Source organism: Quercus lobata, chromosome 12 (genome assembly GCF_001633185.2).
Source record: "Quercus lobata isolate SW786 chromosome 12, ValleyOak3.0 Primary Assembly, whole genome shotgun sequence".
In the NCBI taxonomy this organism is placed as follows: Eukaryota; Viridiplantae; Streptophyta; class Magnoliopsida; order Fagales; family Fagaceae; genus Quercus; species Quercus lobata.
This window is the reverse complement of record NC_044915.1, coordinates 28,176,822-28,195,018: the sequence shown is the minus strand read 5'-3', so window position 1 is coordinate 28,195,018 and position 18,197 is coordinate 28,176,822. Positions and strand designations below refer to the sequence as shown.

Here is an 18,197-nt window from a genome sequence, read left to right as displayed (position 1 = left end):
TAGTGGAGGTGGCTGTGGTGTTTGTTTTTTATTTTATTTTATTGTGTTGATTATGTTATTTTATTGTATTGAAAGCTAAAATAAAACTACTATATTGGGTGTTTTATAAAGTTAAAAGGTAAAATTAATAGAAAAAGTAGCTTTTGTGGAGCATCAAAATGGATGCTCTAAAAGCAAAAGTGGTAACTAAATTCCCAATTCAAGGACGCTTTGTCATTCATTGCTTGCTAAAAACAACAGGTATTCACCTTGAAATTTTAATTCTAGGAATTTACAACACATTCTTTGGAGGACAAAGTTTTGCTCCACATTGGTTTTGAAACTATTTATTTTTTAGTTTGAGGCGATTTATAAATTATTCATATATATTATTTAAACAAGTTACATGACTCATTAGAAGAGTCATGAAACTGAAGCTATGTATGGATACATGTGAGACTGCACATCTTACCTAAAGATCTCAAGATTACGTACGCTAATGATAATAAAGAAAACATATGCCTGAGCTTTTGTTCTGAAGACAAGGGCCTCGGCCAACAAAGTGTAAAGCTATGTTGGTTAATTTTCAAGATGAAGGTATTTAATTGCATGCTTTTATGAAATTTGCTCACATGAAACCTGGATCTCACCAGGTGCAGAAGATGTTATTTTAGATTCTGCAGTACATGCTTATTTAATTTTCAGGCAAGAAGTAATCAGATACCCCATGCAACTGAAGTAAACATGACGAGGCCTAGCTAACCTCTAGGAAGACTAAGGTGAAGTATCAATTTGACACATAATTGGCACGCCTAAGGTAAATTATCAGTTCCACATATAAAAAAATGCAAGAATTTACGTGCCAATTAATGTGGCTAATGGTAATCAGAACTTCTTGATAAAGTCATGAATGTGTGCGCTGACCTCCTCTGGCTTTTCTTGATTGATAAAGTGGGCTGCTCCTTCAATTACAACTACATCTTGAAGATTTGGCACCTCTTGCTTGAAGCCACCATTGTGTATATATTCTTTTACACCTGGGACGGTATACGTGAGGTCCAGGTCGCCCACAATGAACTTTACAGGCACTTTGATCTGCAGTCCAGTCCATGGTGCTGTGAGCTCCCAGGATCTGCAAGAAGAGAAAATTGCTTATGTTTTTATAGTTTCAAGCAAATAGATTCTCTCATAGATGCTAATCTCAATCTCAAAATTGCTGCCTGGACGGTTTTTACTGCTTGTTCAAAAGTCAGTGGAGGTTTAAGTCTTACTCAGATGACTTGTATACTAGCCATGGATATTGTGCATAATATGCTATCAAAATCAAACAAAAAAGAAGCATGAAACATACAGTTTCAAAGCGCGATAATAGTTCAACCCTCCAGTGAAGCCTGTCTTTTTAAATATTCTGCCATAGTAGTCAGTATCTTCTTCTGACAACCAAGAGGGCAAGGTCTCTGGAGTTTTAAGTAGACTACTTAGTCCAATTTCTTTAGGAAAGAATGGAGGACTTGGATCCCTATTTGAAAGAAGATTCTTAAATAGTAGTGAAGTATCCAGGTTATCAAAATTCTTTTCGGTCTCTCCAGGTTCCTACAGGGGAAATAAATAACTTCATGTAAGAATTAAGATGAGTTACATATAGAAAATTGAAACAAAATAAAGATTTGAGAATCATGGCAATGATTATGATTAGATTACTTATAAGTTTTAATAGAATTTAAAGATAACAAGCTTGTAATTTCATGTATATGCATAGGTTATATTTACAAATAAGTATAACTAAACATGTATTAAAATTTTACCATGTTTGTTTATATAAATATATATATATATATATATATATATGAAAATATAAAATAGCTATAGATAATATAAATATAAGTTTATTTGAAACAAATGAAAAAAAAAATTAAATTGTTATTGATGAAATTATCAATTTTAGTTTGCCCAAACACTTTCTGCATATAATAATAATAATAATATAACACTCTAAAAATATGAATCACTGATGGTGATTTATTTTTAAGGTTTATTAATTTTGCTTTTAGGGTTTTCTCACTTAATAACTCATTTAATATAAATTATTAAAAAAATTAAATTGGACTCTATTTTGTAGTGTAGTGAATAATTGCATCAAATTTAAGAAAATTAGACGTGACACATGGCATGAATTAGATTCCAATTTGAGATATACTAAGATTTTGTCTCATTCGATTTGGATATGAATGATTATGAGGAATTATACACAATTTAACTCTAATTTTAGGATAAATTACCATTTGTAACAAAATTCTAATTCCTTAGAAAATAATGAATATATTAATCAATTAACCAAAAAGCCAAAAAAGAAAAAAAAAAAATTCAATTAACCAGTATTCCCAAATAGTATGTCAAATTTTTAGTGCAATGATAAAGATTAAATCGATATTAAATCATTCTTTTAAGAGAGTGTGGACCCTAACTTATTTTTAATATTTAGCATAGTAGGTAATCAAAGAAGAGTAACGTTAGAAATACAAACTTTTTATTAAAAAAATTTACAAACTGCTAATGTGGCGAGTGGTTATTTGTAAATTAAAAAGCGATGTTAATGGTAGGCTTAGGTAAAAATTGATAAGAAATTGACCACATCAATAGTTTGTAAAAATTTTGTGGACATATCATTTTTTATAAAATAATTTATGAGGATAGTATTACTCATTTAGAAAAGAAAAAAAAAAAAAGAGAGACTCCTAGAATTGCAAAAGTGTGTTTTATCTTTTATACGACCAACCAAATTTATCAAAGAGTAAAGGGAAATTACGCACTTGAAACCTGCAAACGTAGTAATCATCACCAAACACAGCCCTAAATCCATCCACAGGATTTATAGTTGGGTTCCTAGGAAACCACACCACACTCGTGTTGACCAGTGCTTTGATTCGGTCAGGCCTGAACAAGCAAAAATTCCAGGCTATGATAGCTCCCCAGTCATGGCCAACCAAGAAGACCTGGTCAATACCCAGATGATCAATAAGGCCAACAAGGTCACCGACGATGTGAAACACGGTGTAGGAGGCGGCGGAGGGCGGAGCATCAGTGTCACCATATCCACGGAGGTCAGGGGCAATGCAACGGTAGCCATGGGAAGAGAGGGAGAGAAGCTGGTGGCGCCATGAGTACCAAAGTTCAGGGAAGCCATGGAGGAAGAGAATCACTGGACCTGTCCCTATTGACGCGACGTGCATGTTAATGCCATTTGCGGTTATGGTTGTGTGCTCTATCTTTTCCATCGATTGCCCACTCTCTAATCTCTATGTGACGCTGATAGTGTGGCTGTTCCCTTTTTTATATTTTTGTTTTTATTTTTTATTTTTTATTATTTTTTAAGTATTTTTGTTTGAGTTGGTGCCTCACTATTTTTGACTAGAAAATGATAAGGTTCTAACTTTTAATAATGATAAAGGCGAGTTTTCCTAAATAATTTCTTTTTTATTTATTTATTTAAGAAGATCCTAAATATTTCTCCGAAAAAAAATGGAAAAAGAAGAAGATCCTAAATAATTGCTTTGATTATGTCAACAGCGTGATTGGTATATATAGTTTATACTTTCTAAGGTGATTTAGTTTTTACTATTTAAGTCAAAAAATAAATAAAAAGTCAGCTTATATAAATCTTTTTAAAACCTTATCACAAATGTATTTTTATCCGGCTGATATATTTATAAGTTAATAAAATAAGTTATCAGATGTTTTATTCTTAAAAAATAAAAAAAGTGATCAAATGTTTTTTTTTATCCGGCTGTTTTTTTTTTATCAAAAAAAAAAAAAAAGTTATGTCAAATAAACAAGTATCTTAGAGCATTAATATCAAATGTGCTAAATGTTTAGGGCCTGTTTGGTAGGCAATCTCAAACTCACTTTTTTATTTTTTAAACAACCTTACACACATTTTCACATATTTTTTCACCCACACGTATTTCAAAAAATAAGAAACAATACTATTCATACTCTTCTATCAAACTTACACTTAGAGCAATTACATCAGTTGATGCAAATTCTCCTATTTTGCACAAAAAAAGCTACTTTTTCTATTTTACACACTCATTTTTACAAAACATCCACATCAGTTTATCTATTCTACAAGTGTATTCAATAAAATATTCATTCTTTTACAATTTTTTTATTATTTTCTCTCCCTCACCGCTTCTCTCTCATAGACCCAATTTGAAACCCATCTCCCTCACCGCCTCTCTCTCTCTCACTTTCTCATCAACCAAACAATAATTACAATCCTCCATTTCATAATAAAATAACCACAAAACATCCAAACGACGCCATGGAACAAATTTTGGGTTTTTTTTGACAAATTTTTTCTGTTTTTTATCTTACTGGGTTTTGTTTTGTTTTGTTTTGTTTTTTTTTTTTTTTTTTTTTTTTTTTTTTTTTTTTTTTTTTTTGTAGAGTGAAACGGAAATGGCTATGGAAGAAGATGGGTTTGTTTTTCTGTCTTGTGACGATTTTTTTTGTAGATGAACTACTTGACTTGACTAATGAAGATGGGTTTGTGAAAGAAGAAGAAGAGGAAAAAGATAGAAGCTTTGTCTCTGACCACGAAAATTCCAACACCAGAACCACCACTTTCACTGCCAGCAAAGACGAGTTTGGCTTCGTACCCACAAGCGAACTCGGTAGAGACGAAGGGGGATTGAGGTGAGGTGAGAGCAGAAACAAAGAGAGAGTCAGGTGAGAGTGAGAGTGAGAGCATAGCCAAGAGAGAGAAAAAACTAATAAAATATTAAATGGACAAGCTACAGTACCCGTGCATATTTGCACGGGTATTATAACAACTTGCATTTATACACAAGTTTACCCAAACTAATGTGGGTGTTTTTTTTGCTCATATTGTGTAAAATGAGCACCTTTTTCCATTTTGCACAATTTTACATAATTTTACATCAACTGATGTAATTGCTCTTAGTATTTACCACACTACCACCATAAACTATGTCCCATCACATGTACTAAAGATAAAAAAAGAAAAAAGAAAAAGAAAAAGAAAAAAAAGGCATGAACTACAACTCCCAATAGAATGACATATATGACATCTGATGCAAAAATTTTTGGGTCTTTTTTATTAAACTCTCTCTCTCTCTCTCTTTCTCTCATAATAATAAAATATTCATTATCTTCTCTCTCAATTGTCACTCTCTGTCTCTTGGGTTCTCTCCTCTCCTTCTCTTCTCTCACCCGTCACTCTTTAATCTCTCAGGCTCTCTAATCTTCTGCTCCTTCGTCTCTCTTAGGTAGCGTTTGGATAAGACTTTTTGCGCGTCTGCGTTTTCTATTTCACGTTTCCTTCCCTTTTTCTTTCTTCTTTTTTTTTTTTTTTTTTTTGTGTATGAACAGTAACCATACTGTTCATTCATATGGATTCACTGTATAGAGACAAATTGCACTGTTTATGTAACGCATTGATCATAGAACCCACACCCGCTTTATTCAGAAAAAAAAATTAAAAATGGGTTTCGTGGCACTATTCACATATTTAAAAATTATTTTGATACAGTGTTTTTAGTTTTCAGCAAAATAAATTGCACTATTCATGCACTGTTTATAGGACCCACAACCACTTTATTCAGAAAAAATTATAAAAAATGGGTCTCACGGCACTATTCATACATTTAAAAATTATTTTGCTACAGTGTTTTTAGTTTTCAGCAAAATAAGTTGTATCCAAACGGACTCTTAATCAAAAACTTTGATTTTGCACAAAAAGCTTGAGTATCGCTTTCTCTCTACCAATTTCCTCACACAAATTCCCTCACTGAAGCTCTTTTCATTTGGTTGGCATTCTAGGCTGGTGGGGTATTTGCTGCATACTATTTAGATGTTTTGCATAATTTTAGGATCAGATAATATAAGTTGTTGCATAATTTTAGGATCATAATAAGTTGTTGCATAATTTTAGGATCAATTGCATTTGTATTTGCATTTTATAGGAGCTATTCTTTGAGTTTTATTAGGATAGGTTGTTCCTAAAATGCCTATAGTGATAAGAAAAATATGGAGAGGAATCTGTTAAGATCAAGGGTTCCATTGGTCTACCCTAATTTATTTTTAGTGTTTTTCACAATTGTTGAATTGACAAATTTTTATTAATTTTCATTTTAAATTATCACTAATATCATTTTTTCTTTTTTTACATATTAATAATAACTTATTACCTCAGTAATTCCGAATTTTATTGTGACTCTAAAACTTAGGGCATATTTGATATACTTAATGAGGATTGCGATAGGAATAATAATCTTTATTATTGTTAATAGAATGCGTTGTAATGGAATAACTAAACATATTCATAAGTTTGGTTGTGAATTGTAACATTAGAATAAAACTTAAGATATATTTTAGGAAATATCTTCCCCATACAATTATATTTCTTAAAAAATAATATTTTTTAAATTTGAGAGAGAGATTAGTCATTTTTTTATGAATTTTTATTTTCATAATTGTTATTGCATATGAAAAGTTTGTTTATTTAGAAATATATTAATTTTAGAAATTATTACACATACTAAGAAATAGCTATTACAACCCTATTAGAAAGGAATAATTATTCCTCATTTTAAAGAATAGATATTCATAAAGAATGACTATTTTTTTTAATAAAAATATAATTAAACTACTGAATAGCTAAACCATAGAAATAACTATTACAATTTACCAAAAATACCCTTATTGTTTTGACTCTCTTACACCAAGCAAACATGTCTAACATCCACAATGACACCCTGGATCAATTTGCAGCACTTTATGCATGATTAAACACATCTAACACTCTTTGCTTGATTTAGACTCAAAGGGTATTTTATATACTATTTTCATTGTTATGGGGAATATCCAGCACTTTATGCATGATTGAACACATCTAACACCCTTTGCTTGATTTAGACTCAAAGGGTATTTTATAGACAATTTTCATTGTTATGGGGAACTCGAATTGTTGAAGATCAATTAGATAAGGAAAGTTCACTAACACAATCTTTTGAGAAAGACCGACTGTTAAGAAAAATGCATCAACCCATTCAACAAAGTCACACCCATGTAATCAATAAGATCAAGTAGAATTCAAGTGTCTTATAGCTCAACTAGCAGTTCTTAGTATTTATAAGGAAGATGTCCAGAGTTTAAATCTCTCGTCTCCCATTATAACCATCAAATTTATGAAACAAAAGAGAAAGAAAAAAATCATATACAAAATGGAGTAGGTCTTGGGATTCTACCCTAGAGTTGTGTTGTCAGTATATAAACAAAACTCTATAAAAGAGAATCACATTGCAAAATAGAAAATAACACTGACACTGTGGATACATGTAGGTTTCCGTAACAGTGAATGTATAACAATATTTAACACAATGTGAACGAAGATCGTGTGAGACACAAGCATGGACACTGTTGTATAGTCTCGTGAAGAAGATGAAGAACTTCAAAGAAGCACCAAGAAAGTGAAGGAAAACCATAGGAATGGAGCCTCTGGTCTTGAAGGAATGGAAGGCTCGTACAAAGCAAAGCTGTTGGGAGAAATTCCTGGAGCTTATGAGCAAGCTTTTGAGTTTGACCGAGAGATGGATACTGGTGTAGAATCCGATGATGACATCTCCGACCTATCGAGAGGTATGAAAGTGGTTAATTTTTCAAAAGAAACAAAGGTGCACATCCGTGCTTAGTGGTCCAGCGCACTTATCGTTAAAGTTTTTGGCAAGACGATGGGTTACCAGTTCTTACATCCATGGCTTCTTAATATGTGGCGTCCAGTCAGCAAGCTCGACTGTGTCAGCCTCAGAAAAGACTTTTTTCTCGTCATATTCTCTTTGAAGGAGGACTACGTGAATGTTCTAAAAGGTGGACCTTGGTTTGTGAGCAGCCACTACTTATCTATCAGGTCTTGGGAGCTAGACTTCTGACCATCTTTTGCAAGTCTCTCCTTAGTGGCTATATGGATCTGGCTTCTAGAACTACCTATAAAGTATTACGAACCATCTGCACTTCGAGAGATAGGCGAAGCCATTGGTCGGTTCTAAGAGTTGACACTTACACAGAGGCTGAAACGAGAGGCTGATTTGCCCCGTTGTGTGTCCAAATCAACTTTGAAGAACACATTGTGAAGCTATTACAGATTGGTGGTAAGGACCGAGTAGTTCTATATGAAGGCATCAATTCTTTGTTCTTCTCCTGCGGTTGTGTTAGCCATAAATCGGAATCTTGTCCTTACTGCATGAGAACATTGGAGAAAGTTGGTGGAAAAGAAGGTGATGTGATGTAGATTGGTCAAGAGAGAATAAAATATTTTAATATTTTATGTTTTTTTTCTTTTTCTTAGTTGAATTAGTATTTTAATTGTATTTCTTCCCTAGTTAAATTGTTTTTCCTTTCTCAAGTAAAAGTAGGTTTATTATTTTTTTTCCTAAAAGAAGTAGGAGAAATTCTATTCCTCTAAATACTTTTCATAGAGGGGTTGATTATATTGTTATGTGTTGATTAATAAAAGCTTGTTAGAGAGGTTTTTTCTATTATTTTGCCTACTAGCCTAGTGTTCTTGTAGAACTTAGGTTTCGTAGAAGAGTTGTAGTAATTGTGTGTTACAGATTCTGCTTCTACACGCCTACGCTGCATCAGTTGGTATCAGAGCAATGTTAGGTTCCTACTATGGCACAAAGAGGAGTACGTGGGGGAAAACCTGTTGTCATAGATAACGTGTATGAATGCGATGAGGTTGCACGCGATGCATAATTAGAGGCATTCTTTCAACGAACAGAGGAGTGGTTTGATGCGCTTTCAAAGCAGCTCACCGCCTTAGCCGTTGAAAATCGACCTCAAAACTATCATCCAAATCCACGTTATGTGGAGGAGGAGGAGTATTTTGATGTCGAGGAGGAGGACTACGATATCAAAAAGGAGAATGAATACATTGAAAGAGTTTGTGTAATAAATTGGGATTTTCCACCAATTTATGATGACTATCCTGAAGATTTTAGTCAAGGAGAAAAGATTGAACTTGATAAAAATAAAGTTATATACATACGAGATGAGCTCATAACTCACATCGTTGATGAGACTTTCGACATTCAGAAACAAAAGGTTATTGATCCCTTCTGGGAGGATTTTATTGAACAAGAATTGATAGAGGTCAACAAGAGGCGTGAACGAGTGATTTTAAGTAATCTTTGTCGATGAGGAAATATGAAGTTTTTGGATATGTGCATGGATTCTTTTTTAGTACTTGCTTCATATATCTCGCCGTGGCAAAAGAGGTCAAGAATAAAAATCCATACATCAAGATTTATTATGAGTGAGAAAAGATTGATAAGTAGCATACTGATTCGTCTTGTCTTGCACAGAAGAATAGGATGGAGAGGATTATTTGGGGTTCCAATTGATCGTGGAAAATTGCCACAAAACTCGAGGACGAGTTTTCCCCAACCCCGAGAGAATGATGCAAATTGGTTAAGGGAGAAGAAAATATTTTAATATTTTATGTTGTTTTATCATTCCTAGTAGAATTAGGATTTATTTGCTTTTATATGTTCAACTAAAATCCTTTTCCTAGTTAAATTAGGATTTTAATTGCTTTTCTTTTCCTAGTTAAATTGTTTTTCCTTTCTCAAGTAGAAGTAGGTTTATTATTTCTTTTCCTAAAGGAGTAGGAGACATTCTATTCCTATAAATACTCTTTATAAAGAGGTTATTTATGTTATGTGTGTTTTTGAATAAAAGTTTGCTAGAGAGGTTTTCTCTATTATTTTGCCTATTAGCCTAGTGTTCTTGTAGAACTTAGGTATAGTGGAAGAGTTGTAGTATTTTTGTGCTATAGATTCTGCTTCTACATACCAACTGATGCAGCGTAGGCATGTAGAAGCAGAATTTATAACACACAATTACTACAACTCTTCCATGAAACCTAAGTTCTGTAAGAACACTAGGCTAGTAGGCAAAATAATAGAGAAAACCTCTCTAACAAGCTTTTATTAATCAACACATAACAATATAATCAAGCCCTCTATAAAGAGTATTTATAGGAATATAATTTCTCCTACTTCTTTTAGGAAAAAAAATAATAAACCTACTTCTACTTGAGAAAGGAAAAACAATTTAACTAGGAAAAGAAATACAATTAAAATCTTAATTCAACTAGGAAAAAGAAAACAACATAAAATATTAAAAAATTATTATCCTCCCTTAACCAATCTGCATCATTCTCTCGGGGTTGGGGAAAACTCGTCCTCGAGTTTTGTGGCAATCTTCCACGATCAATTGGAACCCTGAATAATCCTCTCCATCCTATTCTTCTGTGCAAGACAAGACGAATCAGTATGCTACTTATTAAACTTTTCTCACTCATAATAAATCTTGATGTACGGATTTTTATTCTTGACTTCTTTTGCCACAGCGGGATATATGAAGCAAGTGCTAAAAAAGAATCCATGCACACATCCAAAAACTTCATATTTCCTCCTCGACAAAGATTACTTAAAATCATTCATTCACGCCTCTTGTTGACTTCCATCAATTCTTGTTCAATAAAATCCTCCCAGAAGGAATCAATAACCTTTTGTTTTTGAATGTCGAAAGTCTCATCAATGATGTGAGTTATAGGCTCATCTCGTATGTATATGATTTTATTTTTATCAAGCTTAATCTTTTCTCCTTGACTAAAATCTTCAGGATAGTCATCATAAATTGGTGGAGAATCCCAATTTATTACACAAACTCTTTCAATGTATTCATTCTCCTTTTTGATATCGTAGTCCTCCTCCTCGACATCAAAATACTCCTCCTCCACATAACGTGGATTTGGATGGCAGTTTTGAGGTCAGTTTTCAATGGCTAAGGCGGTGAGCTGCTTTGAAAGCGCATCAAACCACTCCTCTATTTGTTGAAAGAACGCCTCTAATTGTGCATCGCGTTCATACACGTCATCTATGGCAACAGGTCTTCCCCCACATGCTCCTCTTTGTGCCATGGTAGGAACCTAGCCTTGCTCTGATACCAACTGATGCAGCGTAGACGTGTAGAAACAGAATCTATAACACATAAATACTACAACTCTTCCACTATATCTAAGTTCTATAAGAACACTAGGCTAATAGGCAAAATAATAGAGAAAACCTCTCTAGCAAACTTTTATTCAAAAACACACATAACATAAATAACCTCTTTATAAAGAGTATTTATAGGAATAGAATGTCTCCTACTCCTTTTAGGAAAAGAAATAATAAACCTACTTCTACTTGAGAAAGGAAAAACAATTTAACTAGGAAAAGAAAAACAATTAAAATCCTAATTTAACTAGGAAAAGGATTTTAATTGAACATATAAAAGCAAATAAATCCTAATTCTACTAGGAATGATAAAACGATATAAAATATTAAAATATTTTCTTCTCCCTTAACCAATCTGCATTAGATATATTCTCTGAGGCAATTATGACCCAAGAATTTGAATCATCTGAGAGATGATTGGAAATCTCCATTCACAGGTCCCTGCTGCTATTATCAAGGTTGGCTCCGAAAACAATCGGTGGTGGATCTGAACAAGCCCTATCAGTCATTTTGTTCCCCATGGGTGAGGTTCGATCGGCTCTAATCTAAGCACCCCCAGTTGTGGAAACTAAGTGAGCTTCTAACTGAATCTTGGGTATTTGGCTTATCTGGGTTTCTTTGGAATTGGACGATATTTTCAAGGTTGTTTTCTTTTGGCTAGTAATGTCACGAGAAGCATTCTTTGACTTTTAGCCTCTAGAATGAGGTCTATTAGGTTGGGAAACGGACCCATCCTTGGACTTCTATGATTCCTGGGCATAATAGGATGAGTAGAAATGGGCTCACTATTTTCACCACAATCCAAATTCCCATTGGCCTTTCCAATATTAAATCTCAACTCAGCAGGGCTAAAGGGCCCATTAGGTGTTGTGTCTCGAGGTCTATTATCTTTAGAAGGGGAAGGTTGGGCTGAGCTTTTCCTTGCCTGTTTGCCCATTTGCTTTTTTCGTGAAACAAGGACCTAAGGTCCAAAAAGGTCTTCCTAGGCTTCCTGCTAACTCTAGGGATTCGCCACGTCACTTTTGCTTTCACGAACCTTCTCTAATGGTCTTACATCATGATGTAGTGTAGGCGTGTAGAAGCAGAATCTATAACACACAAATACTACAACTCTTCCACTATACCTAAGTTCTACAAGAACACTAGGCTAATAGGCAAAATAATAGAGAAAACCTCTCTAGAAAACTTTTATTCAAAAACACACATAACATAAATAACCTCTCTATAAAGAGTATTTATAGGAATAGAATGTCTCCTACTCCTTTTAGGAAAAGAAATAATAAACCTACTTCTACTTGAGAAAGGAAAAACAATTTAACTAAGAAAAGAAAAACAATTAAAATCCTAATTTAACTAGGAAAAGGATTTTAATTGAACATACAAAAGCAAATAAATCCTAATTCTACTAGGAATGATAAAACAACATAAAATATTAAAATATTTTCTTCTCCCTCAACCAATTTGCATCAATATCAAAGGTCATTTTACACAGGGGATCAAAATCTCACCTTAGGGGGAAGGGGAGGTAAAAGCAAACAATCCAAGATGATGAAGGGGGAGATCAGTCCTCAGATGAATTAACATCAGACCAAGAGGAGTACAAGGATCGGGATAAGAGTCCAAGGCCGATGGACATCTCTGAGCTAAGGAAAGGTGCCTTTAGTAATAGCAATGAGGTGGATGAGATGCAATTTGATGAAGGGGGAGAACCTCCACCATCTTGTTGAGGTTTTTGGTCTACGATTCTTTCACTCATTAATAATAAATATAGTTACTTGGAATTGTTAGGGTGCTCAAAAACCCTTATTTCAAAGTTCTATTCGTGATTTGGCTCAAGCTTACTCCCTTACCATGATGATCATCTCAAATTGTCTTCATTTTGATGGAGCTATTCATGCCAACACTATTGGCCTTACTGGTGGGTTTGGGTTCTCTTGGACTCGGCTCAAGTAGAAATTTCAGAGCTTGCTTCCATGGAACAGGAAATCCATGTTCTTATTAAGGAATTGTCCTCAAATAGCTCCTGACTATTGTTTGCTATCTATGCTTGTCCTAGGAATCCTAAAAGAAAACTCCTTTGGGAGAACTTATCAACCATTGCTGCTTCACATTCTTTCCCGTGGATTTTAGTTAGGGACTTCAATAAGGTTCTAACTGGAGAAGATAAGCTTGGGGGTAGGGCTATAAACATTCATAGAGCCCTAAAATTCAAGGAATGTCTTGACAAGTGTAGAATGATCGACCTTGGATTCGCTGGTCTGAGGTACACTTGGTCAAACAGGGTGTTTGTCACGCCGAATTAGAATGAGATTTACCTAGAAGTAAGTGTTCAACACCTGGAGAAAAATCAATCCGATCACTACCCAATCGTTCTCTCTCTACACAATCCCCCCGTGCTGAATCTCCCTCGACCCTTTAGATTTCAATCTATCTGGCAATCGTACCCAAATTTCTCGGAAGTAGTTAAAAATGTTTGGTTACCTTTTGTGCCTCTCCCTACCATTGTGAACTCCTTTATAACCTCAGTTAAGGTGTGGAATAAAACTCATTTTGGGAATATCTTTCATAGGAAACATAAACTTCATGCCAAATTAAAAGGCATTCAGATGGTGCTCTCACATCACCCAAAAGGCAACATTTTCTTGTAAATTCACAAACAATTATCAAACGATGATATTTTCATATGAAATTTAATACAAACATACTAGACATATTATATAATAATCTCCAACAAACCTTTTACCCATAGTTGTCCTAGAAAAATACATAATTTATAATGACCAAACAGGTTAACCAATTGAGTGCAACTCTTAGCAAGTTCATGAACTAACTCTTAACAAGTTTCAATTACTGAATCACTACACATTCAACACCTCAATTAACAATTTCATAAAGTTAATCTAGCTATTTTACTCATTTTAACACTTACCTATAACAGATTTTATCTTAGTCTATCATCTAGGAGCACATGCAAGCATAAACAATGACTTACTTCATATTCAGGCAATCAAAAATCTCTAGAATCCAACACACCCATATGCAAAATCATATAACCATCACTTAAGTTTATATAGACAACAGATAAAAGAATTAGATTTTCCTCTTACCATAGGCACGGTTCATGGAGTGATAGAGCTAGAATCACTCTAGCTTTAAAGTGGGAACAAAAGTTTGAGAAGAATTGAAAGAAACCTTTTTCCTTGTTGCTGGACTCATAGGTGTGAGAGGGAGAGAAGAGTTGAGAGATTTTCTTTCTTTTGGTGTTGGACCTGTGGGTATGAAAGAAGGAGAGAGCTTCTTGAGTCTTCTAGTTGCTTTGAGAAAGTCAAAGAAGAGATGAGGTGTTGTCGTGTAAGAACAAGGGAAGAAGAAAGAGATAAGAACAAAGAAAAATGAATAAGGAAAGAAGAATAAGGGTTGAACCTTCTGGTGCAGCCAAGAAAAGATAAGGGAGAAAGTTTTGGGATGGTACATGTATGCATAAAGGAAAAAGGGCTGATGACTCACCCTTGTAACTTTTAAAAATTACTTACCACCCCACCCCCTTATAAGCTTGTATTCTATAAAGACCCAAACTATAATATAACTTGGCATATAAACCCTTACCTTAAACACTTAATAAAACACCACCAACTATATATCTAATAACTTAACCACTTAATATAATTTTGTACATACTTAGTATATATTCATAATACAATTAGCCATTCAATTACTAATAATCTTTACAATTTTTATTCAATGGCATTATAAAATAATATGTTTATTAAATACTCTTTTATTAATTATAGAAAGAAAGTGGCTTAAAATAATAATTAACCATTCAAACACATAGTTTAATTATAAAGTTGGGTCGGGGTGTTACACTTTGGTTTCTCAAGCCTTCAAAGGCTCCGGGACCAGATGGCCTTCATGCAGGCTTCTTCAAAAGATATTGGCTTATTGTTGGTGAATCGGTTAAAACATAAGTAAAAAACATCTTCTCATTAGGTACGGTCCTTGAATATCTCAACAAGACTCTGATTACGTTAATTCCTAAGTGTCGTAGCCCTAAGTCTCTCAATAATTATGGCTCAATTGAGTTATGTAATACTGTTTATAAATTGGTTACTAAGATCATTGTAGCCAGGATGAGACCTATTCTATCAAATCTTGTGTCTCCTCTTCAAGCAGCCTTTGTGCCGAGAAGGAAAGGTGTGAATAATGCCATCATAGTGCAAGAGCTAATCCATACCATGTCTCAAAAAAAGGGAAAAGAAGGGTTCATGGCCATCAAGATTGATTTAGAGAAAGCATATGACCGTCTGGAGTGAAAATTTATCAAAGATATACTCTCTCTCTCTTTAAATTTCCCACCAATCTTAATGCCTTAATTATGAGTTGTGTTACATCTTCATCTATTTTAGACATATACAATGGAGGTGCGCTTGACCCTTTCCATCCCTCAAGGGGAATTCGGCAGGGAGACCCCTTATCCCCATACCTTTTTATCCTTTGCATGGAGATTCTTGGAGCTTTCATCTCGGAGAAGTGTGACGCTAAACTTTGGGACGTTGTTAAAGCTTCCCAAGGAGGGATTGCCTTCTCACATCTCTTTTTCGCATATGATTTGGTTCTCTTTGCTAAAGCTAACCAGAAAAATTGCCTTGTAGTCCAGGATGCACTTGAATCCTTCTGCAACTTCTTTGGCCAAAAAATTAGCAATGAGAATTCTCGAGTTTTCTTTTCTCCCAATGTCAGCCTGCTAGAAAGAGAGAGATTTTGTGATTTTTTGGGGTTCCGTTCTACCCCTTACTTAGGGAAATACCTTGGGTTCCCTATTAAGCACACATCAATACCTCATGATTTTAGTTTTGTTCTAGAGAGAGTTCAAAATAGCTGGTTGGAAGGCTCACCTACTTTCTTTTGCTGGGAGATTAGTGCTCACACAACCTATGACATCAACAATACTGAATTATGTGATGCAATGTTCAGCTTTACCTCCCAAAATCTTGAGCAACATTGATTGATTGAGTCGAAATTTCTTATTGGGCCATTCAAACAACAAGAAGAAGCTCCACCTTGTAAGTTGGAAGAAGATCACAAAATCAAAAAAAAGATGGAGGTCTTGGTCTCCATGAAGCAAAGGCAAAAAACATTGCCTTTCTAGCCAAACTTAATTGGAGATTGCATAGGGAGAAGGAATCCTTATGGGCTCGAGTTCTATCCCACAAATACATTCTTCGAAGAAGGCGAAGTAGTTCGAATTTAAAACCCAAGTCATGCTCACCTACCTTGTCAGCTATCAAAAAAGGCGAAGAGGCCTTCAATCAAGGTGCTAAATGGCTGGTGGGGAAGAATAGTCTTCTATCTTTTTGGTTCGACAAATGGCTTGACAAAGGAACAATGAAAAGTCTAATTCAAGGACCCCTAAAATGGGAAGAAGAATCACTGTTGTTAAGGGATGTTATTACTCCCTTTGGTTGTAACTGGGAATCTATCTTCTTCGTAATTCCTAAATCTCTATCCCTGGTTATCAAAGCCATCCCTCTCCCTTTGACAAATGAAGGTGCAGATCGCCTCTCTTGGTCCTCTTCTTCCAGTGGGTCCTTCTAGCTCGAAGAGGATTACAGGCTAGCAATTGGTAGCGAAACCTGCATTACATTAGGTAATATTTGGAGCAATGTGGTCTGGAAAGTAGACGCCCTCCCAAAAATTCGATGTTTCTTATGGCAATGTTGCCACAAAAGTATTCCATAAGATTGATTCTGACAGCTAGAGGGCCGAACATCGATGCCTCATGTCCTATGTGCAATAATGCCCTAGAATCCATTGAACATGCTCTGAGAGACTGTATTTCTGCCCGAAAGTTATGGAACTCCCTTCCTTTGCCTATGCACGCCAACTCTTTCTATGGCACTGATTTAATTGGATGGCTAAAGACTAATTGCTACAATAAAGCACCTACGCAAGGTACATGTTTTGATTGGAGCACCGTTTTCTCCTTTGGAATATGGTCACTTTGGATCCAAAGAAATAGAAAGCTTTTCAATCAAGTGAACCCCATTCAGGACTTAAAACCTGAAATCCTCGCAAAGACCACATAATTCTACTATTTGGGGTCAAGTGAGAAAATCACTCAACTCATATCAATATCCAAGTCAAATGGGTTTAGCCTCAGTTGAATTGGTTTAAATTGAATTTAGATGGCTCATCTATGGGAAATCCGGGCCTAGCAGGGGGTGGTGGACTCATTAGAGATGCAAATGGGAGTTGGGTTTCTGGATATGCAAGGGCAATTGGATGCACTACCAACATGGCTGCAGAGTTGTGGGCCTTAAGAGACGGTATTAACCTATGTATCTCATTGAATCTTCAAGCTGTTGTGATTGAGTTGGATGCTAAACTTGTCGTTGATTTGTTGAGCAAAACTACTAGATCTTCCAATGCCATCGACACCATAGCTGCTGACTGCAAAGAAGGTCTTAAGAAAATCCCCATGACTATCATGCAACAATGCTATAGGGAAGCAAACAAATGTGCGGATGCACTTGCTAGGCGAGGAGCTCTCCTTCCTCAAGACTTTGTAATTTTTCAGGAACTTCCCATTGAGGTCTCCTTTCTTCTTAGTTTAGATTCTGCAGATGTGTTGTATGAACGTTCTGTAAGCTCCTTTGAGCCTTTTTAGTTAATGCAAAAGCCTCCTGTTTACCAAAAAAAAAAAAACATGTAAGTTTCCATATGACCGAACCACATTAAACTAGCTAGTTATCCTCTTTCTTTATATGCTTTAATTTTTTTTTCCCAAGGACTGCAAACCTGTTGTTTTGTTTTTTGGTAAGTAATTAGTACCACATGCTCTAATTATATGAAATATGACTTTCCAAAATTTTCAGAAGTTTTCTAATGATGTAGTGCAAAGCACTTGACATTTTCGAGTAAACAGGATTCCCAAACGGATAGAAGATTAGTGCTTTGGAGCATATGAGCGACCTGTAATTAGACATTAATTGCAAATCACAAAATAATTGAACCTCCTTATTTAGAGAACATATAGTTAACTTTGGGGAGTTTCAAAGAACAATTACTGTAACATGAACTTTCACTCTCCTAACTTTTTATTGACTAAATAAGAGGTTGTGCTGGTAACTCTAA

The 18,197-nt window shown here is 34.8% G+C and overlaps 1 protein-coding gene across 1 annotated transcript; it reads right to left on the bottom strand.

The window, feature by feature from the left end:
• Window positions 1-562: 562 nt before the first annotated feature.
• LOC115972244 (epoxide hydrolase A-like) lies at window positions 563-3,376 on the bottom strand. The gene is made up of 3 exons (XM_031092458.1): window positions 2,790-3,376; window positions 1,331-1,572; window positions 563-1,111 (listed from the first exon to the last, which is right to left on the bottom strand). The coding sequence occupies exons 1-3, from the start codon at window positions 3,252-3,254 to the stop codon at window positions 865-867; spliced, it is 954 nt and encodes a 317-aa protein (XP_030948318.1). The 5' UTR covers window positions 3,255-3,376; the 3' UTR covers window positions 563-864.
• Between the last annotated feature and the right edge of the window lie 14,821 nt (window positions 3,377-18,197).